We start from the raw sequence: 26,828 nt of genomic DNA on the forward strand, positions 1-26,828 counted from the left end.
CTCTCGGTCCAACAAGCAATGGTGGCGGCAGGTAATTGGCCTTGGTGAATCGAAGGCTCCTAGAACGGTCTGTTGGTGTGCTGGGGGTGTCTTCCACAAACGGCTGCCCAAATCTACTTTCAAGGGTACGGTGATTGTCCACTTCTGCCGCGATGTCTCAAGAGTGCTCCGCATCTTGATTCTTCCTCATGCATATGGAGCAGTTGTGCTGGCGTTGCCGATTCAAAGCCGGCCGGGGGTAAACTGGGGCTGGAGCTGGTGTCCCAAGTGGCTCCCTCACTCAACATTTCGAAGCCATGGGGCTGAATCTGGCACCAGTCCGCCTCGCCTTCCATCAGAAAGCCTCGCAGGGAGAAGCCACTTCAGTTGGACAGGAGACATGCACCAGCCTCCTTTGATTGCACAGTAACTAGGGCGTGGTCCTCAGAGGGAGTGTTTGGTCGTTTCCCGCGCCTAGAATGCATAGGCCATCGGTCGGTCTGGCTGATGCTCGAGCAAAACTCCCCCGGTCTCAAGTTGATAGCTTCAGGTATGCCCCATTTATCATCAGGTTTCTCCACGACCGTAAGGCGTTTTTGATACCATCTTGCAGGACAGATGCTTGTAATGCCTCACGCCATCTCCAACTCATACTGATACGTGAACAAAGTTCGCCGAGATCATTTCCCAAAAAAAACATAAGCGCTTGAATCCTATTCTTCCGTCGTATATCTCGAGAGTTTGCTATGCTGTACAATGACAATTTTTCAGGTCTGAACATCCAATCACTGGTTATTCCGCCGTCTTCTTGACAAAGCGTGTCGCAAGGATCCTTCGTATGAAGGCACTTTTGAGTGAGCTACGAGAATCAACTGCCAAGTGGCCGTCTCTAAAAATCGACCTCGGGTAAACCTGATCCGCTTTGCTCATATTGGCTTGGCTCATTGCGGTCATGATCACTGTAACACTTCGTGTGCATGGCAGGTTTCATGTGTTTAAGGCGATAGGATTCCCTTTCCTGGGTCCGTAGCAAAAATGTCTGGCGATCGCAGAATTGCCGTTCTCCGCGGTGGCGCCACCGTCGAAAATTGTCACTGTTGAACTGGTTGATTTTGATGGCACCCTTGCCATTTATCGCGTTGCGGCTGAATCGAAAGCGAGAGAACTCCCCACCATCCTTGAAAGTTGCACTGCCCACATCGGTAATGACTTGCACTTCAACTCATCAAAACCCAAGCATTGAAATGGTCTTTGATGTTCGGCCCCCAAATCTGTGAAGAACAGAGGTGTGCGATTTGTTTGGCGAGGGTTTAGTGCATCTGCAACCTTTCGGTCTTGAAAACACCACGACTGGTCGACACACCCACACAATACCCAAGTCTGCATTCAAGCTCCCACGCGTCCAGCCCTAACGGCGCGTGCCGAACAATGATGGCTCAGGCGTTTTCATCTCAGGCGTCCTCGAGGCGCGGCACAATCGATGACTTTGGCGTTTTGGTGGTGGTTGTAAGTTTGCTTTCAAATCCGCTGGCTGCCTCCAGGGTATGCCCTTTCGTGCAAAGCATGTGCCACCTCAGCGTTCACTCGAACATCTGCCGAGGGCAGGGGAGTGATGCTGGGAAGTTGTAATTCTAAACCGAATCATGAAACTGCACGTAGCAACTAACGGAACCTTTACGATGAGAATTGAACGATAATATCTCTTTTCAGACTTGCAATGCTGGCAGACAAGATGATTTCGTCTGTCCACGTGATGAGATGTGAGCTGAGGCAGGTGCGGTTGACATCTGAAGTCCAAAACACGCTAAACCTAAAATGGCCACGACAGTTCTCACGTCATAACCTTCAAAACGGACCTCATCCGAGATATGCTCCAACACACCTGGTACACCTACGACTTCAAAGTTGCGAGATGTTGATCAACTCCTGCAGCTGTTGTACTCCCTTGACCTGGCGTGCCTGTGAATGAACTCACTGCTTGAACGACACATGCAGGAACGAGGATAGCCCCGGGTCGAACCAGCGATAAACCATGTTCCAGGTAAGGCTGGCCTGTCAGCAGCTCCCTTCTCACCGCGAACACCCAAGGCTGATTTCCCTTCGAACTCATGCAGCCACACCCCGAAGAGCACCTGCATCTACGCCTTCACAGAGCGCGATCTGTCGTTCTGACGTCGCAGGAGTGAGTCATGCTGCACCCTCCCCGAACTACATGGCAATGGCAGACAAAACATGTACAGCACTGATTGGGCATGAATGCTATCATAGACTTGTTGAAGTTCGCGCAGCACAACGTACCTTTGAAGGTGCGTACATGCGCACTGCACTCGGACAGTTCTCTTTTGCCCTTGTTATTGTGAAGATTTTCACCGAGGAGTTTTATGCCATTGGCGCTCTCTTTGCCGTCTATGGCGCTGCCGTGTTGCTTGTAGCAATGTATCGTCGGTACCAGGGGAACAGACAATTTTTCAGTGCCGAATCCCCCGATGGTACCGTCAAGAAGAAATTTAAGACAAGTGGTGATACAGTGTTGCTTATGACGGGTCTGAGTTTAGGGGCATACATCACGCTCGTTGTGTTGACCTGGCGGCTGGTTTCGTGAGTGACAATAGGTGCTGGGGTTGTTTTCTTTCTTCCTAGGTATCTAGGTAGACATGAAATTTGGAGTTCAATTTATGTTATACTTTTATGCAGGGTTTGGGTTCTGAGCAGAAGTTGATGTCGAGGGAAGATCTTCTCGTCCGTACAATGTATATTTTCCAGCATAGCTATTCTGTATCGTAATGAATGACCGAACGCCGTTTAAAGTATTCTACTCGAAACACTTCTAAAGATCAAAACCCCATTCCCTTTGTCCCAATAAAACGTAATATGTACTTTAGAGGCCGTTCATCCGTTGGTAACACAGCAAAGTTGTTTAGCCGGCGTCCCACCCTCCCCACAGTGCTAAATGCTCACTCTACCTTTTTCTCTGGCTAAATGTCCTCCCACAATGTTTGCCTATATATAAAATCATGTTTTGATGCCCTAATTTCTTCGATTCCCAGAATTAGCGTCTTATGCAAAACTACATCGCGTCCGTGACACCATCATTCTGCGTCACGGCAGCGTCAACTGGCTGCACTAATGAAAAAAAAAAAATGACGAACTTTTCATTCGAAATAATGCAAAGTTTTGACCGTTACACTGGGCCAAAGCAGGTTGACCCATCCCATCTCCAAGAGGAAGTCGCCTTTGGCCGATATAGCATGTTTTATCGCAGTACCATCAATAGGTTTATACATGGCCAACCATGCTCTGTCCCTGGCAACATGCGTTTTGATTACTGGAGGAGTAGAAAATCCGCGTGCCATAAAGCGTATCGCGAATTTCGTGCCGCTTGTTCAGCTTTAGAGCTAATATCGGACTCCACCAAATCAAACTCAGGTGGAGTAGTATATACCAGATGGAGCTTGTGTGACCCCTGGTGCTGCTCTTTGATCCTCCATTATCATTGCTTGAGTTCCATCCGTTGTGCCATATTGCCAATCCGCAGCAGAACCCTGAGTCGCAAGAAGCTGTTGTGACTGCCATGGGTTTACGCCTGATGCGAATGGTGCACCAGTTACCATCTGTGGTGGGTTGCTCGCGATTGGGTTTCCACCAGCCATGTTCGTTGGAAAAGGGGGATACACGTCCGAAAAGTTGGACTGTCGACGCTCGTATGGTTGCGGCTGGGCTATTGGCATGAATGATGCCTGCGGATGGCTGCCGGTGCTTTCGCCGCTGTATGACAGCGATCTCATTGGCGTTGGAAACTCTCCCCATGCCATTTCATCGTGCGACCCAGCTTCGGACGTTCCAGATGTCCAAGTAACTGAGGCAGTGGATGTCTGCGTGTACGGAGAAAATTGGCCACTCATGGGCGATTCCGTTGGATACGCGTGCCATGGGACTGGTGCCATGTCTTCGGGTTTCGAAACGTTTGTCGAGCCTGTTGGTACCCAACCTGACGTAGGCTGGTTTGAGAAGGTATATTGGTTGCTGGCGGGTATACCATTGGGGGAGACTGCGTATGGAAAGAGCGTTAGTGAGGAAAATCAGTGACTCTCTCAAAAACGACTGGGTGCCTACCGCTAGCATCAGATGAGAAATAGTCGGTGTTTGGACCATGGCTGCCGGTCATGTTAATGCCGCTTCCCATCACCGCCGAGGGAGTGCCCGCTGGGCTGCCAGTGCCAACGGCTGGAGAGGACGAAGCAGATGATGCAGTTGGGCCGCCTGTTTGGCGCGACGGGGCTTTGGGGCGTGTGTCTGTTCCCGGCTGTTGATCAACAGGATAAAAGCTGCACTCTTTTTTCAATCGAATACAGTTCACGCATCGATTGGGAACATCAGGAGATGCAATGCAACGTATTTTTCTTCGCCGACAGTGGCCTTCAAATAGGATATCAGCAAACAGGCAAGTTCAATTTCCCAGATGTCGAACGAAGACTTACTACAGGCAATGGAGGTTCTGTGATATCCAAGCTTGTTTCGCTTCTTCTCGCCCGTAGACGAATGTTGAGAATCGTCTGATGCCTGCTTCTGTAATTGTGCCGTATCTGGGGTGCTAAAGGATCTCTTCAGCAGCGCATTTGGGCTTTTGGGTCGCTCTGGGGAACCCATTTTTGTCTTGTAGCTTTCTTTTCGAGGCTGCAGAGGCTGCACTACGTGTCAGTCACCATCACGAAAACAGTCTTGTGGAAAGTAGAGGGTACTCACTTGATCTGCTGAAGGCTCCGTGAGATGATGTGCCATTGCTCGGCGGACAGGGCTTCGGTGCTTATCTTCCACGAAACCGAGGTGTTGTATGAGATGAAAGTGGTTAAGAAGTGGCCATGGAAAGGATTTGTATCGGGATATACACGAGATGTCGTAGCTAGCGTGCTTTGATTCGTTTAACCGTCCGCAAATGATCCCCGATCCACTCAGGTTATTCTTCTGTATTGGTTTCTCGCGTCGATGGCTCCAGAGATACAAATTTAGGAATATTCAAAGGCCCCGGGCTGATCCGTTTGGAGACTGTTGCGATAATTCAATGCGATTCGTGCGGCCGACGATTAGAATTATGCAGAATGGTCGTCTATATGCCTGCAAATGAGCGAATTCCGCCGAAAGCAAACGAAATAGCCGCTGTAGAATACGTTGTTACAATATGTGCAATGCCGATTAAATTGCCGCGACACCTCTATGGATAAGAGCGGTCCCCAATATGGAGTTCTGTCGTTGTCAGAGAAAGTTGAAGAAAGAGATTGATAGAATCGACGGCCGTAGTCCCGTATATCGGACAGCCAATGGCTTGGTATATCCGCCACAATCTGGACCTGGGAGAGAATAATTGATCAAGTCGCTAGGTGGCCCTGATACAACGTCCGTACGAACTGAAAGGGTTGTATGCAGCTTTCAGAGCATCGAGCCCTAACAGACCTGATATTAAGTGACAGAAGGGAAGGTGGTGACCTCTTTGTGTCGGGCTCAGAGGAGAGAGAATGGCAGGATGTCTCTCATTGGGCCTCGTCTGACTGTGTTTCCTTTTCTTTTCCTGTGGACTTTGGAGACGCGGCGTGGATTGCCAGGGTGGCAACGAAATCCTCAAACCGAAGCAGCCTGTCACTCCGAGTCAGGCTTCTCTACCAGTACGGTTTCTATTCCATCAGTGTTTGGGGGCCAGGCTCGGTCGAAGAAGGGACCATGGGAAGTGTAATAATTCAGGGTCCAATTCAAATCAGAGGAAGTGGTAGGTAAATCAGAGCCAATACATGGGCTAGCTAATAAGGCGCTCCCTTTCCTGAGTGTGTAGGGAAACAAGTAGGACCGTCGCAGATTGGCCACAGTCGAAGAAATATGTTGCTCGTTTGCTTGCTCTGTCAGTCGGATAGGTGCCTCAGCTCACTTTGGCCAGATCTAACGGGCTTGCGAGTGGCGGCAAGTATTGACTCTCTGATGGAACTCTGATGGGCGGGGGCGAGAGATATTTTAAGATGAAGTAGCAAATGGCCCCTGAGAAAGAAAGGCATCATATGAGGTTGCCTACCAGGTGACCGGCGATAACAATCAGCCCGACGTCAAAATGGACAAAGTGTCTAGTCTTTCTACATGCTTGTCTTCGGCATGCAGGTCCATACCGCGTCCACAATTCGACAATCAAAGCCTTCATAAGACCTGGAACTTCCGTATATCTCACTTCTAACCTAGGAATAACTGGCGTATCTTGGTGGGGAACGTTGAGGTACTTCCGATCAGCGTTGGTGGAGCCCCTGGCAGACGCAACTCTGTTCCCATATCTAGTGTGCTCCGTTCAATGTTGGAGTTCATGACAATTGATGTAAGAGTGTGAGGCTGGCGTGTGTTGGTTGCATGAGCACGAGCATGAGCATGAGGGCCCCCGGACAAGAGCGACGCTGAGCAAGGATGGCACCACGGTGCTGCGTAACCTGCGAATGTGCTTCACAGAAAGTTTGACACATTGGCTTCCTGGTTCATCCGTTGGTGGCCAATCTCTCATCTCATCGTCAATCCCTCGCTCCCCCCCTGACGCTCACGTTAGTGGGGAGATGGCGCCAACACAGAGTTGAGAAGCTCTCCACTAGCCTGAAAGGGACTGGAAGATGGTTGGGGGCTGGAGACACAAAGCGATGGCAACAAAACATCACCGAACGAACTGTTGCATCTGGCAGCGGCACATCGGCGCAATCTGCATCATTACCATGAATGTAGCCTTGATATAGCCCATGATACTCCGTGCTTCCGCATTGGCCCGTATGCCATCGAATAATATCTCGACGGACCCGGTTGGGACAGCCTACGCGGATGTAGGTCCGATAGATTCGCACCGGGTGTCCTCCGTACTCCGTAGTGCTCTGTATTGGCATTGTGATCACAGGCAGTGATATGCGTGTGGGGATGAAGATGTGCAGAATTGTGCTCGTTCCACTTTCTTCCCCCACAGGCTGTTTGTAGACTGTCTGTTGGCCAAATCGAGGTTGTGAAAAGGCTGCTCGTCGTCCCTTCAAGATCGAATAAACCAGGTTCAAGGGCCAGTTAACTGTGTGGATCCTGGCGGGAGTCCAAGGACGGCGCCTCGGAAGCACCCTGGGGCCCCTGCCATCTCTCCCATCTTTTTTAATCATTGGCTAACCATATGAGGAGTAGTTGGCGACCCACAGCCGGCCCGGGCTTTTTGTCGTTTCATCACAAGTTTAGTCGATATTTTGCTGAGGCATAATCTGCTACCGAGGGCTTCACACTGCTGTAATGTTGTCGCCGGTCAGTCCATGTGTCGGAGAGAAGGTCCGGGATTGACTCTGGCCTCCTGCGGCGTGAGATTCATGTCGCATTTTGCCGCCACAGGCTGCTTCGTCGCAGCAATTCCAGCAGCACGGGTTTTAGGCTAGTATCTGAGCCTTCATGGCCAAGGTCTTAATCTGCAGCATGCATGTAGGTAGGTTCTTAGCGCCAGAAAATGTGGTCTATATGGTCCCAGAAGACTAACCCTGCTTAGGGTAGCACCGAAATGCTTGGCCCAACGCCTGCTCATGTCAAGAGGGTTGCCACACGAGGCAACTGGACCGCGAAGACAGGATGGAAGAAGATGGGGCAGTGGCTCGACTGTTGCCCATAGTGGCAGGTCGCTTTGCAATGGCTCGCCTGTCGCTTACAGTGTAGTCGCAAAAAGTACCGACTGGACAATTCAAGTTCCATTTTGCCATGGTAATCGCCTAGATGTCCAGGGTTTGCTGCTGTGCCAAACGGGCAGTGGCTGCTCCAGGAATGCCTGACAAACCAGAGGCCTAGTCCCAGCAAGATCTCAATCGTTCTGTCCGCACATGGTTGCACCTCAGATTGTACCCATGGCCTACCCATTCCACGATTTTCCCCTTCTTGGGGGGTGGAGAGTCAGGCATGGAAAGTGGCTGTGACAGAATCTGGGCTGCTGGTTACCATGTAGCTCAGCATGAGGCGACGAAAGTTCGTGGAGATGTTCTCTCAAGGTTGGGACGAGATCGCAATGCCAGGTTTTGCGGACCTGAGAAAAATCCTAAGGTTGCCCCGGCATGGAGTGACGTTTGGCTGGGGCTACCTTCGGTGTGAGCTTGCAAGACGCTGCCATCAAGCGGCACTTCGCAAATCAGAAATGTCTTTCAGTCCACAATCGAGGTGGTCTCGGATTCCTGGTATGCTCGTTCTGAAGTAGGCTCAAATAATGCCCTGGAGTCTCCTATAGATTGGCTTCGTGGACAAAGTGGCATCGGATGATGGAATTGGTGCAGCATTACTCACAGCTCCCGGGAATACACGAGTCAACAATGCCCCTTTGCAACAAGAGATTTTCAAGTTTTTTGCGCGGCGGAGTCTCCATGGCTGATGAAGCAAGCACAAGCAGGACAGACACACTTGGCATGCTCCAGATCGCCACAAACACCTGCTCGTCCTCGGCCGAGATCTGACAGGCAGGGCGGCGCGGCCACAGGATTGTGATTGTGCCTCGAAAGCCTTGCCATGACTGTTTCGGCTTCGATTGGCAGTGATGTTCGGCGTCCAGTGAGTGTGCCAAATATGCACAAGCAAGGCCATGGCGTCGCTTGGCTCCCTCCTATTCGAACGACGTCCACAGTCCACAACAAGGAATCAAACAGTTCTTGCACAAGAGCAGACCAGATGAGACCAGACGAGACGAGACAATATGCCAGTTGTGCCAGATGTCGTCCATGGTGCAGTCAGTCAGTCGAGGGCGAAGCAAAGCCAAGGCCTGCGTCGAGGGTTGGGCGTTCGGGAGAACCGGGGGACGCATCCGCCCTGCGCTAACGCTAATGTTGGCGTGGTTGTTCTTGCGAATCTGATGGTCAGAGTAGCCTTGAAGGTGGGGAGGGCAACCGACAAACGACCAGACACACCAGACTTGACCAAACCAGACCAGTCGACTTGGACGTTGAGCCCACCAAACCCAAAATTGAGCCCCATCCAAACATTCATCATTACATCCATCCTGTCAACCTGTTTGCCAGGTCCAGGTCCAGGTCCAGTTCCAGTTCCAGTTGCAGTTCCAGTCTGGTCCTTTCTTTCGATAGGGGTCGAGTCCATCCTTCACTCCACGCCTGGCTGACTGACTGGGTACCACCAACCAGGTGCTCTCAGGTGTGTGCTTTACTCTGGATGAAGCATGTACAGTATCAATGGATGTATGGATCAATGGATGTACGTATGCACCAGGCTCTCCTGTATCATACGTACCCAGACTCCATTCCTCTCTGCTCCATACTTACAACCAAATATTGAATTGGATCCGACACAGCTACATACAGTACATACATACATACATACATACATACGTACGTACATCGTACACCCGGCCGGTGCTGGACTAAGAAAGATTCCCTGCCTAGCTGCTCTTTTGCAAGAACCCACTGCGCCAACTGCATCGCTTCTCTGGAGCCACGACAAACTTTCAACGACGATTCTTACTCGTTGATTCGTATGTATGATTCAGGTGCAAGGTTTTCTCCCCAGTACAACCAAAATACGCGCCTTGAAGGTAGCTGAGACGATCGGACACCAATTGTGTGCTGCTTCGATTTGGCCGGCTCTCGAAGCTTCAAATCCCGCCAACTGCCATGCCATGGCATGGAACCAGCATGACACCATAACACCCTGCAAGAACAACTAGGGGGTTCCTACAACATGTGCTGTGGATCAATTGTGAATCACCAACACACGTCCGTTCTTGTTAAGCACATTGACAAGAGCAATGGAAAAGGCACCAGAGGGCTTGCGTACACTCCTTTTGCCGTTTGGCCGTCGACTTGTCCTGTCCTCTTCAAGCAAGTGAGCCAGCGATGTCTCTGACGAGACCATGCCCAGCTGAAGGAGTGAACATTGCCTTGCCTGCCTCACTTGTGCTGTCAATGCCTTACCTGTGCAAGCTACGCGATGTCGCTGAGTTCGAAGCAACCAAAAAAGCGCTCACACCGGTCGATCCACTCCAACGACCCCAAAATGCAGCCTTTCATGTATGTGGACGCATCTCCGAGGATGGATCCAACCAGGCGAGCGACCTGCATGCCTCAAGTATGCCAGACCTTGTCGGATTCCTGACGGGTGTCCACTTGGACCAGCACATTCAGTCCAGTTTAACTATATCAAGGGTTCATTATATACCCACTTTGCTTTGTTGACGAAGAACACGACAGCTACGGCGTTGTATTGTATACGTGCTCGACCCGGTCTATGATGCCAGGCAAACATCATCGTACCTGTGCATGATGCACTTGGCTTTTCCAGGGCGAAAATGTCACTCGTTCTTTACTCGAGGCGACCTGCAGAGTAGTCCACAGATGTGGCGCGGTTGGCTCTCCCCTTACTCCTGCTGGTGGTGGTCCAGGTTTGTAGCAACAAGATCCAGCCAAACCACTAGGATGTCAGTTTTATTCTCCGAGAGTGAGGTCGCCTTGCCTCTACTCCGTACAGTTCCAATCGTACCTCCTCGCGCTTGTGCAGTGGTCAGACATGGTATCAAACCCGTGCAAGACGACATGTGTAGAGAATGGAGCACATGTTTTGCAGCTACTGCCAGTTGGCTGCTCAAGAAACCACACCTACATAAGGTACGGAGCGGCCCAGGACCTACTCAAGCCTAGTCGACCTGGTTGGTTCAGTACTAGGAATATGTTGGAGCCTTCTGGATCCTTGGCATGTCCCTGAGAGCACGGCGAAAAAGCATCTGGGAGCCAAGCTTTTTGGGTCGTTGCCAGATCATTCTGTGCGCGAACAATCCCTATCGCGCTTGGAGTCTTGCTGGCGGGTCGCAGGGCTGTTGGCTCGCCAGGTTTGACAACGGTCAGGAAGCAACCTGCTTGAGTGAGAAACGTTAGTCAACTCTAGAGCTAGTGGCTTCGCCAACTTTAGAATATCCGACTGCAAATCCCTGGGGCCTGGAACGCATTGCAACGTCTCCTCCCCAGAGGCTCGACTTCTCAATTGAACACAGGGTGACCCCTGTCGCTACTCCGTTGCGCTTTCTCTGACTCGCATGTTCACAAAGGACATAATTTCTCTTGATACATTGATGACCGAGATCCAAAGGCTCAAAAAAAGGTCGATGGAAACCATGATCGCCTCTCTCTTGTATTTAACGGGCCGTTTTCGATATCTTGGCCGTGCGAATGCCGTAAAGTTCATATATCTGTCTGGCGCCACAACGGGAGACGGCGGGCAACGCGGATGGTTCCCCCAGTTCGCAAGCGTCAACGCAAGGAGCACATTACTCCATACGATGCAGAGGCAGTATGGAGAACACTTCGTACTTCGACGTGCTCACCATAATACAAGGTCCCTTCCAGATGATGTCTGCTTGACAGGTCTCGCGCTAATTTAAAACAAAAAACCGTCAAGACCATATTTGGCGACATGCAGAAGGTCCACTCTGGCCGTACTCCGCCCCGATGCCCTGGAGACATCCAACGTGGCCGCACAGCACGCTCATGGCCACAACCATATGCCTTCTCTGGTCTCTCTCCCTACCCGGAGGAGCATCTCTGTATCCATTCCACCTAGTCAGCAACCCACATTATGTGCAAGGCCAGCCGGTAATTAGTTCCGCGTTGCGAGATCAACCAACCAGCCTGGCTCCTCCTTACCGAAGTCGATACTCTGCCATGAGCCCACGAAACTACCTAGGTAGGTAGTCAGCTATGCACCTGAACGCCTGGCTCCCTCGAACACTTCGAACTAGTGGATGGCGGCCCTTTTGGACCCTGGCAGTATCAAAATCCGGGCTTCTACTGCCTAGACAAATTAGGATCTGCTCCGGGCCGTGGGAGAGAAACTGTGTGAGTGTCCACAAGAGGATGCGGACACAATGCTCTTGAGTAATGTGTTGGCATGTTGCAGTTAAGTAACTTCACGAGCTCAGGCTAAATTTATTCTATTCCACTGACCCAACAGACAGCTACTTCAAACCACTGCATTGCCACTACAAGTCTTTGCTTGGCCGTCTACTTGACTCTGTCGCTACACACTCTGCCATGGTTCGTACAACATGTAGATATGCAATACAACAGATCCCTGGGAATGGCTTCGCTTTTGTTCCTATCTTTGGGGTAGTACTATGGGCTTGGTACCGCTTAACACGACTTTATGGATCTGCCCGCAAAAGTGGCAACCATGTCGGGGCTTTTCAGCACCGGGGACAAGTCGTTATATTGTCTGCAGTGGGTTGATCCGACAGGCTGGCAGTGAATCTGCACTCAGCCGTTGAGAACCTGGGCTATAACTGTGACTGGCCAGGATCAGCAGCAGGATGGTGCCACGAAGGGCTGTTGCTTTTGGAGCATAGAATCAATGTCTCACCTGGTCCCCGCGCGGCACTTTCGATGTAAAAAGAAGAAAAGTTTGTCCCATTGGAGCCGATCAGCGCCATAATTTCGGAGTATCACAAGAACACCCATTGAGGAATGATCAAGATGGAGTAACGAGACCTTTTGAATGCCAAGATTCTTTCATTTCATTCCACGGCAAACATTTTGTTACTCGGATCTGGTAAGATATACGTCACATCAGTAAATATTCGCCAAGTTGCATAACATAATCACGGAACATACAGTCTGTGAGAGACTACATTATAAGACGTGTGTCGATGGGTACCTTTTTGCAGCCATACGCTACCATCGTTGACAGCTATACATACAGCTGCGAATTAGATACGGAAATTGGGGCACGCCAGCGCAGCTCTATGAGGTAAAACGCAAAACTGGGGAATAGCTAGTCTATTGTATGTTTAAATTGCGTCTCATGAAGTTATATGAAACTTCCGCGCAGAGTAGACACACCCCGTGCAACGATCTGCGTGCCATGGTTTCGGAAGCTCCTCCGGCATTGATGAAAGGATTCAGTCAAGACTTGATAGTATACTCTCGTATTGTGCATGTGTGCACTCCATGAACTTTCCCAGACAGTGCCACCAAACCTTTCCTGCCCAGAGTAGTGGCTTGTCCGAAAAGAAATTATGCGAAAACAGTACCCTGGCCAACCCTTGGGCTTCCGCTATTTCCACCTGGCAGGAGAAAATTGATATCCGTGAGAGGCACCGGGCCCAAGGGGTTGGGACAGACAATCGCGTAGTATTCTCGCTCAGCGACGCACGTCGGGTCACACAGTAGAGAATCTATGCATACTCCTTTGATCTGGTGACCATAAGCGACTGACTTGAACAGAAACTCGTCATCAGCCTCTTCAGTGCCGAGACGGCCAGCCAGGGCGCTGCAGAGTGTTGCAAGAGAGCTCAACGGGCGACAAGCAAGACTACAGCTAGGACATGGGTGCTCCGATGCTGTTAGCGTGCCCGTAGGTGGTATATTCTTGCTGATGCTTTCACTCGTAAGTTGAATACCCCAACCCCAGTCACGGCATTTCTTGGGGATATGGGGTAGGTGTTCGGATAAGGGGTCAAATGTGATATGCGCAATTCTCAAACAGTGTTTAATTGCTGCTGGCTTTGGAAAAGAAACTATACCGGTTTTGCCTGGACGAATGGCCATGAGTGTGATGACATGTACTTGAGTCGAGGAAACCACAGTGCCATCAGTGGTGCAGTATCCCATGATGCTGTCTGATATGTATGTGTAGGTCATTTCCAGAGTGCAGCCGAGCCGTATGAGAGCCAAGGCTCAAAAACAATTGGTATTCCTAGACTTGGCCGAGAAATAAACTCCCTGGACCCAGTAGCTGATCAATTTGGAATAGGCAAATGCTGGCAGAGGTGGTCGCACGTCAGCTTGGTCCACCACTCATTCGTCCTGTCGGATGATGCAGCGTTTCTGTTTCCAAATACAAGACTAACATGATTGATTGATTGAGGCTCTTTGTTGTAGGGTAGCAGGATTGGACAGCTTTCTGGGTCCCTTGCTGGAAATTTTGCCCGCACGGTATTGATGCATGGAACTTGATAGACATAGCACAGTATGAGGAAACCCCACATCCAGAACTCCAACCTCGATGTCATAAACCACATCACAAGTTCACAACACGGGGACCCGGACACAGCAGCTTATGAGCGAGCTCAGCTAAGCTTACACTGCCGATTGAGGGCCTCTAAAAGAGTACAAGGACGCAACGGTAGTCCTTTCGAGGTCAGATTCGTCGAAAGGCATCCACACTGTCCTCCAGAATACATCAACGTCGTAACAAAAGCCCTTAGCCCGGCCCCGAGCAAACGCCAGTTCCTGCAGGCGCAATAACGGGTAAAAGCCACAAAAGACAACCCGCCATGAGCGATCTACAGCGAGCATGGGCTAAACAAAAGCTTGGTCTCATGCCGGAACCGTTTATGGAGCTGGATGAGGAGGAGGAAGAAGAAGGCCAGGCTGGGGACCAAGTGCCCGAGCTGCCGGAACACATGGATGACGACTCCTCATCAGCTTCGTCGGTATCATCAACCGGTACTATCATTCCTACACCAAGCCAAAAATTATTTGCTCGTCCGCAAGGGTATGATTTAATATCTTATTTAATTCTGTCTATCACACCCCCACGTCACGAATCGGAAGGCTGATTCTGGACAGGGTCGCTCGGGGCAGAACACTCGAGCCAATACCATGGACGACGTACTTTGAGCGGGAGCTGTACATGCAGACCAGTGAAGGTCAAAACTTGACCTTCCACGCCTATCTCACGTCACCAGTTGAAAAAGGCCCTTTGTTCGTCTTGCATCATGGAGCCGGCTCGTCGGCACTTTCGTTCGCGGTGGTAAGTTCCGAAATTCGGAAGCGTCTTCCCTCAGCGGGCATACTTGCCATTGATTGCCGGGGACATGGATCTACAATCTCACCAGACGGCTCAGAGCTGGATCTTCACCTTGCAACTCTATCTGCGGACTTATTTTTCATGGTTCAATCGACCAAGGAGCAAATGGGATGGGAGCAATTGCCACCAGTGATGCTGGTCGGACACTCGTTGGGAGGTGCAGTTGTGACGGATTTGGCCTTTACCGGCAAGTTGGGAACCTCCCTACTCGGCTATGCTGTGCTTGATGTTGTGGAAGGGTCAGCCATGGACGCCTTGCAGAGTATGCAAACATATCTCTCAACGCGGCCCGTTGGTTTTGCAAGCGTTGAGACGGCCATTGACTGGCACATACGTTCACGCACTGTGCGAAACTCGGTATCAGCCAGAACATCGGTGCCTGCACTTTTAAGGCAGGATGAATCTGTGGATTCCTCAAGGCCGTGGAGATGGAGAACCAACCTGGCGGCTACCCAACCGTTCTGGGAAGACTGGTTCGTAGGACTGAGCAAAAAGTTCCTGGGTGCAAAGGGAGGAAAGCTGCTGTTGTTAGCGGGGACCGACCGCTTGGATACAGAGTTGACAATCGGTCAGATGCAAGGTAGGCTTTGGAATATGTGCTCATACTGCAGTCACTGTCACTTTTGTCAAGTAACCGGGCAAAGAAATGCTGACATATTGGTCAAGGTAAATACGCGCTGCAAGTGTTTCCAGAAGCCGGCCACTTCATTCACGAGGATATTCCTGAGCAAACTGCTATTTCGTTGGCAGACTTTTACAGACGGAATGACAGGAGTGCGCTTGTGCTACCGCCCAAAGTATCGGATCTACTGAAACAGGGTAAAAAGGTATAAGATCTATAAGAAATGCCATTGAAATATAGACGTCAAGACTGGCTCTCGTCATCCCTGGACACATTCTCTGGCATTTGGAGCCATCGCTGGTGCAACTTCCTTTGACATGTTTTGTTTTAACGATGAAGACTTAATGACGGCTTCTCCTTGTTACGATATACAATGTACTTGAACAGGGCCTCGCAGGACGAGAAATTATGGAATTGAATCATCAGCATATTTGTCACGCAAATAGATAACAACTAATATGGGAGTTTCTCCGCAGCCATTGGGTTTGTGTAGCGGTTTTCCAAGGCCAGGATACTCGTGCGACTTTTCCTTCACCGGCCTTTTGAATGTGACTATTCTTGGGGAGGTTGCGTTGAATCGTGGCATGACATCTCTGGACTGTGGCATCGCCACACTCGCATCGTAACTTCGCTGACGCGTTGTTCTAAGCTCATGGGTCTGTGCCATTGCAATTACTCATTAGAAGTAGTAGATGAAACGCCTGATATGCGAGTGAGTGTACCAATTGACATCTCAGAGCTGAAAGATGTTGACCAATGCGGTTGTTATTGCGTACCCGGAGACGACATGTACGCGTCAAAACACACTCTCTCCAAAAGTAGACGTGTAAAATGCAGATTCGCGGTAGAGAATCGGCACCGCTATGCGCGTCTATCGGTCTGTGACGGTGATTGAAGTTGTTCTTCCACAAAATCGAGCAATGCGTATTGATGGACTATGCGCTTGGCCGACTGCTCGAAGACTAGTAATGGACTTGCCTGCAAACCCGACTGGAGCCGTCAAGGTTCAATGTTTTCAAATATCTAGGATGTACGTATATCACATCCGTCAAACGCCATAGATATTGATGACTTTGAATGAAACTTGAGGCGGTGAATTTCACACGACTGGCCTTTTCAAGCGGCTAGAACCTCCATAAAGGACACGGACATATTCGACGTTGCATTGGAGCGGCAATGCAAAGCAATGTTGGTTGATCTCCTTGTGATTTGACACACGATTCTGGTTAATAGACTTAAGGAATCGCATGTCCAGGTTTGGTTTTAGACTAACAACTGATCGCTCGACAAGCGCGACACGAATGCGATGGACTCTGGACGGAGAGTGGCTCGTGACCGAGAGACGATGGTAACTAACCCACATTCTCCCTGCACGCTTGAAATGAGGTCGATCCAATGCTCGATGGCTCCAGGTTGATCCCCAACCACACCACGCAATGGTCATCTCAAGGCACCAGCCAATGCAGGCGGAGAAGCTGGTTGTGCCCTCTCCGTGGCTGGTTTCTGGGGTAAAGTAGCCTGGGAAATGGTCCGTGGCCAAGAGTATTTGTCTTTGTCCTTGTATACGTTAGCATATCCCATCATGCTGATGATACACAAGGCGATGTGCGATACCTCTTTTGCTGGTCAAATACTTTTGACTTCCTACTGGTGCCAACTCGGGGCTTCCCCATTTACCCCTGTTCAAATGGATGTTCGGACTGTGGACTTTGTGCATTAATTGACATCTGGATGCATGGCCTCGAACCCGCCCGCGTGGTTGCAGTGGCTGGGTTTGTATGGGCTTGCCCAATCGAGGAACCAGACTGAATGAGTTTAGTCCTCCGTGCTCCATGTCATCGAGGCGGTGGCACCAGACATGGACGTCCTAGTCCAGGTCCGACTTCTGGACTGTGCAATCTGACGTGGAGGCGCAACTAGCAACATTGAACATTGAACTCCAGTCCCTCCTCGGACCATCCATATCCATGTCTCTAGTCTCATTTCAACCTTGGACCTTCTCCCGCCAAACCTTCTAATTTCTTCATCACACACACCGCAAATCTACATACCATCCGTCCCTTCGACATTGCCTGCACCCCGTTTATCCTCTTTGCAGAGATCTCTAAATTCCAGTCACAATGAAGTCCTCATTCGTCACCTTGGCCGTCGCCGTCGGCTTCGCTGCCGCACAGCTCCCCCAGCTCGATAAGATCCCCAAATGCGCCGTATGAAACCCCTTTCCGCATAAAACTCTAAACTCTCTCGAAATGCGTCCACCCGTAGAAATTGCTAACGGCCAATTGCCTCACAGTACTCCTGCGTCTCGTCCTACATCTCCGGAACAAACATTGCCGGCTGCAAGCCCGCCGACATTGCCTGCGTCTGCAAGAACAAGGACTTTATCGGCGGCATTTCCTGCTGCCTCCAGAAGGACTGTGGCAAGGATGATATCGCAGCTACCATTAGCTTCGCTAATCAGATTTGCGCTGCCAGCGGTGTCGACACTCCCAAGCAGCTTGTTTGCAGCACCGGCTCGGGCGCCTCTGGATCTACCGCAACCAAGACCGACAACTCTAGCACCGGTACTGGCGCTGGTGCCACTGCTACCGAGCAGACTACGAATGCACCCACTGGCAGTGGAACTGCCGCCACGACTGCTGCTTCCTCGACCAAGACTGGCGGTGCGGCTCCTGCCTATGGCAATGCGGGTGGTATTCTTGGTGCTGCGTTGGCCATTGCTGCTGCTCTCTAAATTTGATTCCTGTGAGCGAGTACGGAGTGAGATTGTTTAGATACTGTTTAGACACCGCGGTGCTTGCGGGCTGGTACTTCCCAGTGCTGAAGTGCCTAATGTAAAGCAGGGAAATAATTGTGGTACGACGGCGATAGCTTTGAACGCATAGCTTGTGGACGAGCGTTGGTGTATATAGTAATTTTTGTCAGCAAACTGGGCAAATTTGATTCAAGAATGTTACTTGATTCACATAGTCTGTGAAGTACTGCGTGCCTTCTGTCGTGATTCTTGCGAAGCGACCAATGCCATTGACTTTTACATTGCGAATTGAATTTACTTTTCTGATATGAGCTTTCTTGTCAAATCTGCTCCCACCTTGCAAACCCGGCTCTGGATGCATCAAAACAAGCATTCTAACTGGAAGGATTGTTGACAGTCCCGAAGTCGGCCATTGCTTCCTCTATCCACAAGACCCCGACCCAGCAACAGCTCTGAATCTCGCCCACTGTTGTGGAGGTTGATGACCTAGTTTGCTGGACATGGAGTCTGGAGCAGACATGGACTGGAAAATCAGGGTCTCGCACAGCCCAAATCCCCGCCATGTTGAGTTACCTTGTCGGGTTACCCGCTTCTCCCACCTTGACATCAATCAAGAACATTTGAACCCCACTGACATCAGAGACCTAAGCCAGAGCTTCTTATCTGCGACAAGACAGCTCTCTCCCACCTTGTCCCAAATTTCCAACCGTCAGCCCTCCAATTCTGTACGACTCTAACCAAGATACACCATGGCACCACCGGCAATTATTGCGCCTTCAATTCTGTCCGCTGACTTTGCTCAGCTGGGCCAGGATTGTGCTCGTACCATGGAGCAAGGCGCCGACTGGCTGCACGTCGACATCATGTAGGCGGACCAGATGCAACAGAGTGACCTCGTTCAAGGATACTAATTCAGCTGTAGGGATGGCCACTTTGTCCCCAACATTACCTTTGGAGCTCCCGTTGTTGCCAAGATTAGATCACATGTCGACAAACCGACCGTTGCTCATGGCAGAGGCACGTTTGACTGCCATATGATGATTGCAGAGGTAAGTACCAACAGGACCAGCCAGCAAACTCTTGCAATTGGGCATATCTGATGTCGTCATTTCGTCTTCTAGCCCAAAAAATGGGTTAAAGAGTTCAAAAAGGCCGGTTGCGACTTGTACTGCTTCCACTACGAAGCGGCATTTTCGACTGCAGCCGAAAGCCCCGAGGAGACATCAGATAAAAAGACGAGCCCCAAAGAGCTTATTCGGTATATCCATGATAATGGACTGCTTGCTGGAATTGCCATCAAGCCAGATACATCCGTAGATGTACTATGGGATATCCTGGACGCCACTGATCCCAAAGAGAAGCCAGACGTAAGCTATGCGTACTCATGAGGTACAGTTGAATGCTAACTGCTTGAAAACTAGATGGTTCTCGTCATGACGGTGCACCCCGGCTTCGGCGGCCAGAAGTTTATGGCGAGCGAACTTCCGAAAGTGCAAGCTCTGCGAGCGAAATATCCCGAGTTGAACATTGAAGTGGACGGTGGACTAGGCCCTGGGACGATTGACCAGGCAGCTGATGCTGGTGCCAATGTTATTGTTGCTGGTAGTGCGGTTTTCGGCGCCAAGGATCCGTCGGAGGTTATTTCGTTGCTGCGAAAGTCGGTAGATTCGAGGGCCGGTAGACTGTGAGTGATGTGGTGGGTTTTGGGGATTTTGAATAGGGAGTATATACGGATAGACGGTGGAAGATCATTTAGACGATGGGGATGTCGCTTGAAGCTGGTTCATAGGTGGCTATGGTGATTTATGTTCAATACTCTCTCGGTGCCATTTTTACTCTATTTTGAGTGAATGTGACTATTCATTACGGATGAACTTTCTTGTTATTTGTGTATGGTGTTGCGTTTGCAATGTCGTTCGACAAAGATGGATATCATGGCGAAGTTTACGATATGCCATCTCTACACCACCACTAGTGGTTGGCTGAGGAATGATAGCCTCACGAAATGTCACGGGTCTATGGATGCATAGCCGCCAATGACTTACATCCTCTCAGCGCCTGTAGCACGCTAGGATATATTTATCGCAAAGACAGCGCTGTGAGATGATCTCTTTGAGAGGTTCAGGCATGAAACACCGGGTTACAAAGAAAAGATCAATCGGAGAGCAAGGCGTCATTAGATCAATCCAAACTAACCAATCCACCGCTGGCGTTTACATGCATTGATGGCAGAATGCAGGTCATGGACGCGGGCGTCAGGGGAATCGACTCTGACTGGCGACTGATGCCCATTCATAGAAGGTTTGCTGGCTCGGCGTCTGTTGCAAATCGTCTGAGCGCTTCCATGCAATGCAAAGCTGTGCAAGAGATGTGTTATGCTAGATCAATGTATGATTGGATGCGATTCGCGATGAAGGATGTTGGGCTGACTGGATGGTGTTTGTTGCGCCGATGATTGGTCTTGAATCCAGATTGTCTTTGCTCCAGAGATGCTTGAGAGTCCCAGAGCCACTTCGGTGACTGACACAGGGCAATTGACTGTTACAGTGGGCATTGGACAGGTGCATGTGGTTTGGTGCCAAACTCTGGTGACATTTGATGGACTGGGTGGTGCCATGGCCCAGAAAATTTCCCAGACTGACAGCATTGGCCCACCTCTTTTCTTGGTGCGCAAATCTTGAAGAAACGCAAGACGCTTTATTCAAAAGTCCTGGCCCTGCCGCCTGCTGCTAAATGCCAATCTACCTCATCTGAACGAATTGCAGGCAGTCAATTGACTTCAACACACCTTCACCATGAAACGAAAGGCAGAAAGCCCCAATGGCCAAGAAGCCAGCACCAAAAAATCGAAACCTTGTACGTCCACCATTCCGCCGCCGGAGCAAGCACCAAAACCTACGAACACGTAACTGACCTAACTTCCTCGCCAAACAGCTCTCTCATCCGAGGAGGCGCAAAAAAGATTCCGAAGCGGCCTATTCGACAAGTCAGCCTTGGACTCTTACACCGAGGAATATGCCACCTCGGCACCATACAAGCACGCCGTGATCCATGAGCTGGTCGACGACAAGCTCCTGCGGTCTGTTCGAGACGAAGTCCGCAACAACGTGCAGTTCACGCCCAAGGAAACAGATATTTACAAGATTCACCAATCTGGAGATTTGGCCAACTTGGACGGCCTTGACGACGAGTCCCTGTCCAAGCTGCCGTCCTTGCTCGCCCTACGAGATGCGATTTACTCAGAGACGTTTAGAGATTATGTTTCGGGCATTACTGGCTGTGGTCCGCTGAGCGGGAGGAAGACTGACATGGCTATCAATGTCTACACCCCCGGCTGTTTCCTGCTCTGCCATGACGATGTAATTGGTAGCCGCAGAGTCAGCTATATCCTGTACTTGACAGATCCCGATAAGCCGTGGAAGCCGGAATGGGGTGGTGCTCTGCGCTTGTTCCCGGTCCAGGAGATTGAGAGCAAAGACGGGGAGGTGGCCAAGACACCGCTGCCGGACTGTGTCAAGGTGATTCCCCCGGCGTGGAACCAGCTTAGTTTCTTCGCCGTCCAGCCCGGCGAGAGTTTCCACGATGTCGAGGAGGTGTACCACGCCCAGACCAAGGAGCAGCTGGACGAGGACAATGGACGAGTGCGCATGGCCATCAGCGGCTGGTTCCATATCCCCCAGGTCGGAGAGGACGGGTACATCGAAGGCGAGGAGGAAAAGAACGCCAAGAACAGCAGTCTGATGCAGCTGCAGGGCAATCCGGCGCAGTACGACGCACCCCAGGCCAAACCCGTCAAGGTCGAGAACCTCAACTCTAGCGGGGATGAGTTTGAAGAGGCAGATTTGGAATTCCTCCTCAAGTACATCGCGCCCACGTACCTGACGCCTGATACGCTGGACCAAATTTCGGAACACTTCAGCGAGAACTCAAGCATCACACTCTCAGACATCTTGTCCCGGAAGTTTGCCCAGCGACTAAAGGACTACATTGAAGAGCAGGAGAAGCAATCCCTCCCACAAGACAGCGAGACTATTGAAAAGTCCACCCCCTGGCAGGTGTCCAAACCCCCTCACAAGCACCGCTACCTGTACCAACGGCCCAGCCAGCCAGACCAGCTGCGCACATCCCAGGAAGAATCCCCCATCACCGAACTCCTCGACATCCTCCTCCCCAGCAGACAATTCAGGCACTGGCTCCAGGTCGCCACGGGATTAACCATTGAGAGCCACGACCTCATGGCGCGTCGTTTCCGCCGCGGCGGTGACTACACCCTCGCCACGGGATACCAGGGTGAACCTCGACTCGAGATTGGTCTGGGCATGACTCCCACTCCCGGCTGGGGAGACGAGGTCGAACAGAAAGACAAGGACAAGGACAGCCAGGTAAATGGTAAAGGAAAGGGCAAGGCCAAAGCATCTGGAGAGAAGTCCAAAAAGGATGAAGACGATGTCGGCGGTGTAGAGGTCTACATGGCTGGGGATGACGATGAAGATGAGGATGAAGATGCCGCCGTTTACAAGTCGTCAAATGACGACGACAACATCCTCTTTTTCCAGGCTGCGGCGTGGAATAAGATGACCGTTGTGCTGAGGGATAGCGGCGCGCTCAAGTTTGTCAAGTATGTGAGCAGGAGGGCCAAGGGAGATAGGTGGGATATCTCAGGTACTTTTGATATACAAGAGCTTGAGGGTGATGATGAGGAGGAAGATGGTGAGCAAGAAGAAGGCAATGGCGAGGGTGGTTCTGGGCCTGCTGTAGATAAGTCAGATGATGAAGATGCGTTTACGGCATTCGCGGAGCCGGAGGAAAGCGATTCTGACTGATGGGCTGATTGGAACAGAGGACAGTTTGAGTTAGAATGGTCATAGATTGGGTATATTGGAGCGCTAATTCTCCGGATATCTGTTACAGGATTCTCTATTTTACAAAGATTGTGAATTCCACCTTGATGCGTCTGTAGCTGTGATCCCGTTTGTACCCATGTGGATTGCGCCTGGACTTTGTCTCAGGTTTCGCAGAAGTTGGGTTTGTGGTGACACTGGTATGGCAGTGGATGTGTTGACGCAGACTAGTGGTGTACGCCCACACTCACTGCCTGTAGCCATCAGGCAAGGGGTATTGATTTTTGCAAGCATAATGTCTGTCAGGAGTGCCTGCTCAAGTTGGGTTCAAAGACTCAATTGACAGACTTGATAATTCTGACCTGAGAAGCTCAGTGACAGTGTTTGCTTCTCGCATCCTCCCCGACTGCATTAAATGGTTTACAGTGTCATGGCCGAGGAAAGCGATCCACGGTAAGATGCTCATGCCCGTGGTCTTGGCCAAGTTGAGCTTTTCGGGGGTAAACTTCGCCACCAACTTCTTCAACTTCTTCTTGTCGTTGAACAGACGTAGGGCTGGAGCGTGATCAGGATGTGTCGGATGATATAAGTGCAGGTGTGCCTTTTCAACATCAAAGGCTCGTGGTAGTAGCTCTGCCGTGGCCATGTGTGCGTCGAACAATTCCTCCGATGGGGCAGTTCGGGTGTATGCCTCGACGGTCGAAAGCCAAGATACTGACCGCCAAGGAAGGATGAGGAGTTGTGGGAGGAGAAGGTTATTGTGGAACAGCTGTTCGGCGTGTAATATGGTTGTAATGGCTGCATCTAGATTTCCGTGTTGCGGCCGACTCTTGATATGAACCAGCTGGGCTAGTAGAAATGAGGCACGTTTAATCCGCAGATCGTTCTCCCAGGATAAGCTGGTATCGTTGACGGTCCGACTCATCCATTCCCACGCAACGCTCTCGAGGCCTTCTGCAATAAGTAACGGCGTTAATGCTCGAATGAAGGGCTGATTATCGAGAAATTTGAGACCTGCCTCGGCGCTGGATGATTTGAGCCACCGCAAAACTCGCAATGCTGTCTGTGAGGAGGCGAAATCTGCGGAGGTCGAGAGTAGTTCTCGCTTGGCTACCATGCAGCCCGTGGCAGCCTTCAAGGTCATCATCCCTTTGGCAACGGCGTGATCGAAAACATCCATTGGGTCTCGCTTGGATGTGGGAAGCAAAGTTGGTGAAGAAGGCGAGCTAGCTTGTTTGTTGTAGCTGAAGAGTGGATTGGATAGAATTGATCTCAGATGTTGGGTTGCTGCTGAATGGCGTATCTGAAGGTCAGTTTCTGTGACTTTGGCCAGAGTGGCGGCGCGCCCGGAGCCGATGCGTCCATATTCGCGGTCTAGATGCTGACGAAAGGACGCTTTGAGGCCTTCGAGCAGCTTCTGGGATTGCTGTTTGGAGAGTCCGGTCGGTTCATGGTAGCCGGCGAACAGATTCCGCAGAGCTTGGGTGGATTTTGTCGAAAACATTGTGACTTTCAATGTTGTGTTGACGTGCAAAGGAAACGGCAGCCGGCTCTGCCCCTGGCAGGCTCGTGTTTGGAAGGGCTGCCAGCAGCTCTATTGTTGATACGATGTCGATGTCGGACTGGAGATGATCTGGGCAAAGCATCAATCAGCCCACTTTCGATAATCATTGCGGTCGATTTCCATCTTTGTCACGTGATTGAATAGGTGAAATTCGTTCTGGCAGGTGAGGAGCTTATGTGGGACACTATCATGCACAGGGCTGACGTCTCGTGCGATCAGTGATTCCTTGCCTCAGGATAGAGCAGAATGACCCAGCAAGTTCAGATGTTACGTTGGCTAGCAATACGAAATTATTATCATGGCGCTCTGCTTGCTGCAGGGACAGCCGCAAACTCACCGAACGTGTACTATGAAAATCGCCCGGACCAGGTTGGATGGGGGTGGTGACCAAAGGTGGAAGTTGGCAAGCTCTGACGTAGTTGGGTTGTAGTGGTCGAATATCATGTGAATGGGTGCTGTTGAGGCTCCGGCAATCAACTTTTCTTTTCTCTTACACCAGACAAGATGGAGTAATTAAAGATATCTTGGTGCAACTATTCTGAGGTGGTTGTCGGTCCCGGCGCTTCATACCAAGAGGACGGGAAACCTCGGACTGCGATTGAGTCTTGGTCGTCTTGCACATCGTCTCATGAGTCGGGGCAGCCGAATTCGCAATTGTTTGCCTCGTCATCGAGGAATTGCTTGAGCAGGGGATAGTACAATCCTGCCAATTGCGACCCCCAACGCCCAAATCGAGCTCCAATTCACGATTGACGTGGTAACGAACTCGACAGATAATCGCTAGCTATCATGCATGATGGGGCAATCTCGAAATTTCATGCGCCGAAATAGTATTCTGCCTGTGACTACTCCGGACATATATAGCTGGGATGTTTTGACATGGAATGGAGCGTACAACAAGAGCCAGGCCATGACAGGTGATCCATTGGGCACTGAGGCCTATTCCTCGTCTACTTCAGTACTTAGTACGGAACACCTCGCCACCATGCGCAAGGACCGGAATAGCGGCTGAGTGCCTGGTGATGCACTTCAAGGTTCTTTCTTCGTCCATCAATTCATGTCCAGGACACATCTGAAACCCTCCCCTTTGTGGCCAAATCGCAAGGGGATACGTGCACCTGGACCGAAAGGAAAAAAAAGACCATCGGTCGCCCCACTGGGCGAGCATCATTTGGGAGCACAGATATCATTTGAGCAAGCAAGTCGCCAGGCAAAGCAAGGGAGGGAAGGGCCAACTTTGGACGACAGCGAGCATGGGACATGGAGCATTGTGGAGAGATACATAGTAGTCAAGGCTCGGAAGCCGAGATGGAGAATACACAGACACATGGATGGATACTTGATTGCGTCGAGGGCAAGTCTGTAATTACTTGAGTACACTTGGCCGTGAGATGTGTGATGTGATGCTTACGTACAGTCTTACGTGCATGTTCGTAGCAGGTCTGGTTAGTATTTGGTTGTAACACGAGAGAATTGGGCTGATGTGAATATTGAAGCACCATTCACGTAAAGTATGTCCATAAATCAAACAGTCCATACCAGACATGCACAGCTCCGACGCCCTGGCTGTGTTTCCGCGCATCAACATTGAACCTGGTAGCTTGGACATGGAGGAATTGGATTGACCTGGTGTTGGCCAATTGGACTTGACGCCTATTTGGCGCCTGTTTGGCTTTTATGCTTGTTGCTGTACAAGCTGAATAACTTGTTCCATGCCAGAAAACGAAGAAAAATTAGTCGAAAGAAGAATTGCTCCGAAACAATAGAGTATTAGTCTTCGCTTCAAGGTTCCATGCTGCCAGGCACCCAGACTGGACGGAAAGACACGGTTGGGTCGAGATGTCCTGCTCCGTGCCCTCTGGGGCCATTTGGTGGACATCTGGACGCACTGCAGTAGTGAGGCTTGAGGTGTTTGGTACATGGATCAAGTTGTTGACTTCAAATCAATGCTTGAGGATTGAGGCGCAGGACGACGTCGGCGTTGATTGTTTGGTGGGCTCCTATCTGGTCCGGTCCGATCTAGTCCGTGGCCAAACGCCCAGTCTGGACATATCAAATGATCCATTGAAGCACTTGGGGTTTGGTGGTTCAGCGTTTGAAAGGTTCTGTTGATGGGTCGCTGGTTCGCTCAGTGGTGTGGTCCACTGTGAGATGCTGTACTCGAGCCCTAGAAACATGCATGTGAACTTGAGGTGACTCGAGCCTGGCTGGGCGGTCTCAACCACACCAGACTGACTGACTCTACTGGCC

General features: G+C 50.7%; 9 protein-coding genes across 9 annotated transcripts; 6 read left to right on the forward strand and 3 right to left on the reverse strand.

Annotated features, from left to right (window-relative positions):
* Window positions 1-2,011: 2,011 nt before the first annotated feature.
* Window positions 2,012-2,581, forward strand: VFPPC_00475 (hypothetical protein; the record flags this gene model as incomplete). The annotated part of the gene is made up of 3 exons (XM_022428175.1): window positions 2,012-2,029; window positions 2,094-2,155; window positions 2,248-2,581. 3 exons carry the CDS (start codon window positions 2,012-2,014, stop codon window positions 2,579-2,581), a joined length of 414 nt encoding a protein of 137 aa, XP_022284673.1.
* Window positions 2,582-3,401: 820 nt separating this feature from the next.
* On the reverse strand, window positions 3,402-4,758 carry VFPPC_12788 (fungal Zn binuclear cluster domain-containing protein; the record flags this gene model as incomplete). Its single annotated transcript, XM_018290565.1, has 4 exons — window positions 3,402-4,027; window positions 4,093-4,395; window positions 4,458-4,662; window positions 4,723-4,758. 4 exons carry the CDS (start codon window positions 4,756-4,758, stop codon window positions 3,402-3,404), a joined length of 1,170 nt encoding a protein of 389 aa, XP_018148609.1.
* Window positions 4,759-6,702: 1,944 nt separating this feature from the next.
* Window positions 6,703-7,192, reverse strand: VFPPC_17394 (hypothetical protein; the record flags this gene model as incomplete). Its single annotated transcript, XM_022429107.1, has 3 exons — window positions 6,703-7,007; window positions 7,062-7,117; window positions 7,158-7,192. 3 exons carry the CDS (start codon window positions 7,190-7,192, stop codon window positions 6,703-6,705), a joined length of 396 nt encoding a protein of 131 aa, XP_022285876.1.
* A 7,068-nt stretch (window positions 7,193-14,260) lies between these two features.
* On the forward strand, window positions 14,261-15,629 carry VFPPC_00478 (carboxylesterase-mitochondrial 37S ribosomal protein YmS2; the record flags this gene model as incomplete). The annotated part of the gene is made up of 3 exons (XM_018280489.1): window positions 14,261-14,481; window positions 14,556-15,376; window positions 15,463-15,629. 3 exons carry the CDS (start codon window positions 14,261-14,263, stop codon window positions 15,627-15,629), a joined length of 1,209 nt encoding a protein of 402 aa, XP_018148611.1.
* A 1,909-nt stretch (window positions 15,630-17,538) lies between these two features.
* On the forward strand, window positions 17,539-18,152 carry VFPPC_15155 (CFEM domain-containing protein; the record flags this gene model as incomplete). The annotated part of the gene is made up of 2 exons (XM_018292908.1): window positions 17,539-17,625; window positions 17,712-18,152. 2 exons carry the CDS (start codon window positions 17,539-17,541, stop codon window positions 18,150-18,152), a joined length of 528 nt encoding a protein of 175 aa, XP_018148612.1.
* Window positions 18,153-18,922: 770 nt separating this feature from the next.
* VFPPC_00481 (Ribulose-phosphate 3-epimerase) lies at window positions 18,923-19,861 on the forward strand (the record flags this gene model as incomplete). The annotated part of the gene is made up of 4 exons (XM_018280490.1): window positions 18,923-19,038; window positions 19,096-19,222; window positions 19,295-19,540; window positions 19,595-19,861. 4 exons carry the CDS (start codon window positions 18,923-18,925, stop codon window positions 19,859-19,861), a joined length of 756 nt encoding a protein of 251 aa, XP_018148613.1.
* A 1,107-nt stretch (window positions 19,862-20,968) lies between these two features.
* VFPPC_00482 (oxidoreductase) lies at window positions 20,969-22,996 on the forward strand (the record flags this gene model as incomplete). The annotated part of the gene is made up of 2 exons (XM_018280491.1): window positions 20,969-21,029; window positions 21,108-22,996. The coding sequence occupies 2 exons, from the start codon at window positions 20,969-20,971 to the stop codon at window positions 22,994-22,996; spliced, it is 1,950 nt and encodes a 649-aa protein (XP_018148614.1).
* Window positions 22,997-23,330: 334 nt separating this feature from the next.
* On the reverse strand, window positions 23,331-24,518 carry VFPPC_12789 (hypothetical protein; the record flags this gene model as incomplete). Its single annotated transcript, XM_018290566.1, has 1 exon — window positions 23,331-24,518. One exon carries the CDS (start codon window positions 24,516-24,518, stop codon window positions 23,331-23,333), a length of 1,188 nt encoding a protein of 395 aa, XP_018148615.1.
* Window positions 24,519-25,635: 1,117 nt separating this feature from the next.
* VFPPC_17393 (hypothetical protein) lies at window positions 25,636-25,944 on the forward strand (the record flags this gene model as incomplete). The annotated part of the gene is made up of 1 exon (XM_022429106.1): window positions 25,636-25,944. One exon carries the CDS (start codon window positions 25,636-25,638, stop codon window positions 25,942-25,944), a length of 309 nt encoding a protein of 102 aa, XP_022285877.1.
* Window positions 25,945-26,828: the final 884 nt, after the last annotated feature.

This window comes from Pochonia chlamydosporia, chromosome 1 (genome assembly GCF_001653235.2).
Source record: "Pochonia chlamydosporia 170 chromosome 1, whole genome shotgun sequence".
Lineage (NCBI taxonomy): Eukaryota > Fungi > Ascomycota > Sordariomycetes > Hypocreales > Clavicipitaceae > Pochonia > Pochonia chlamydosporia.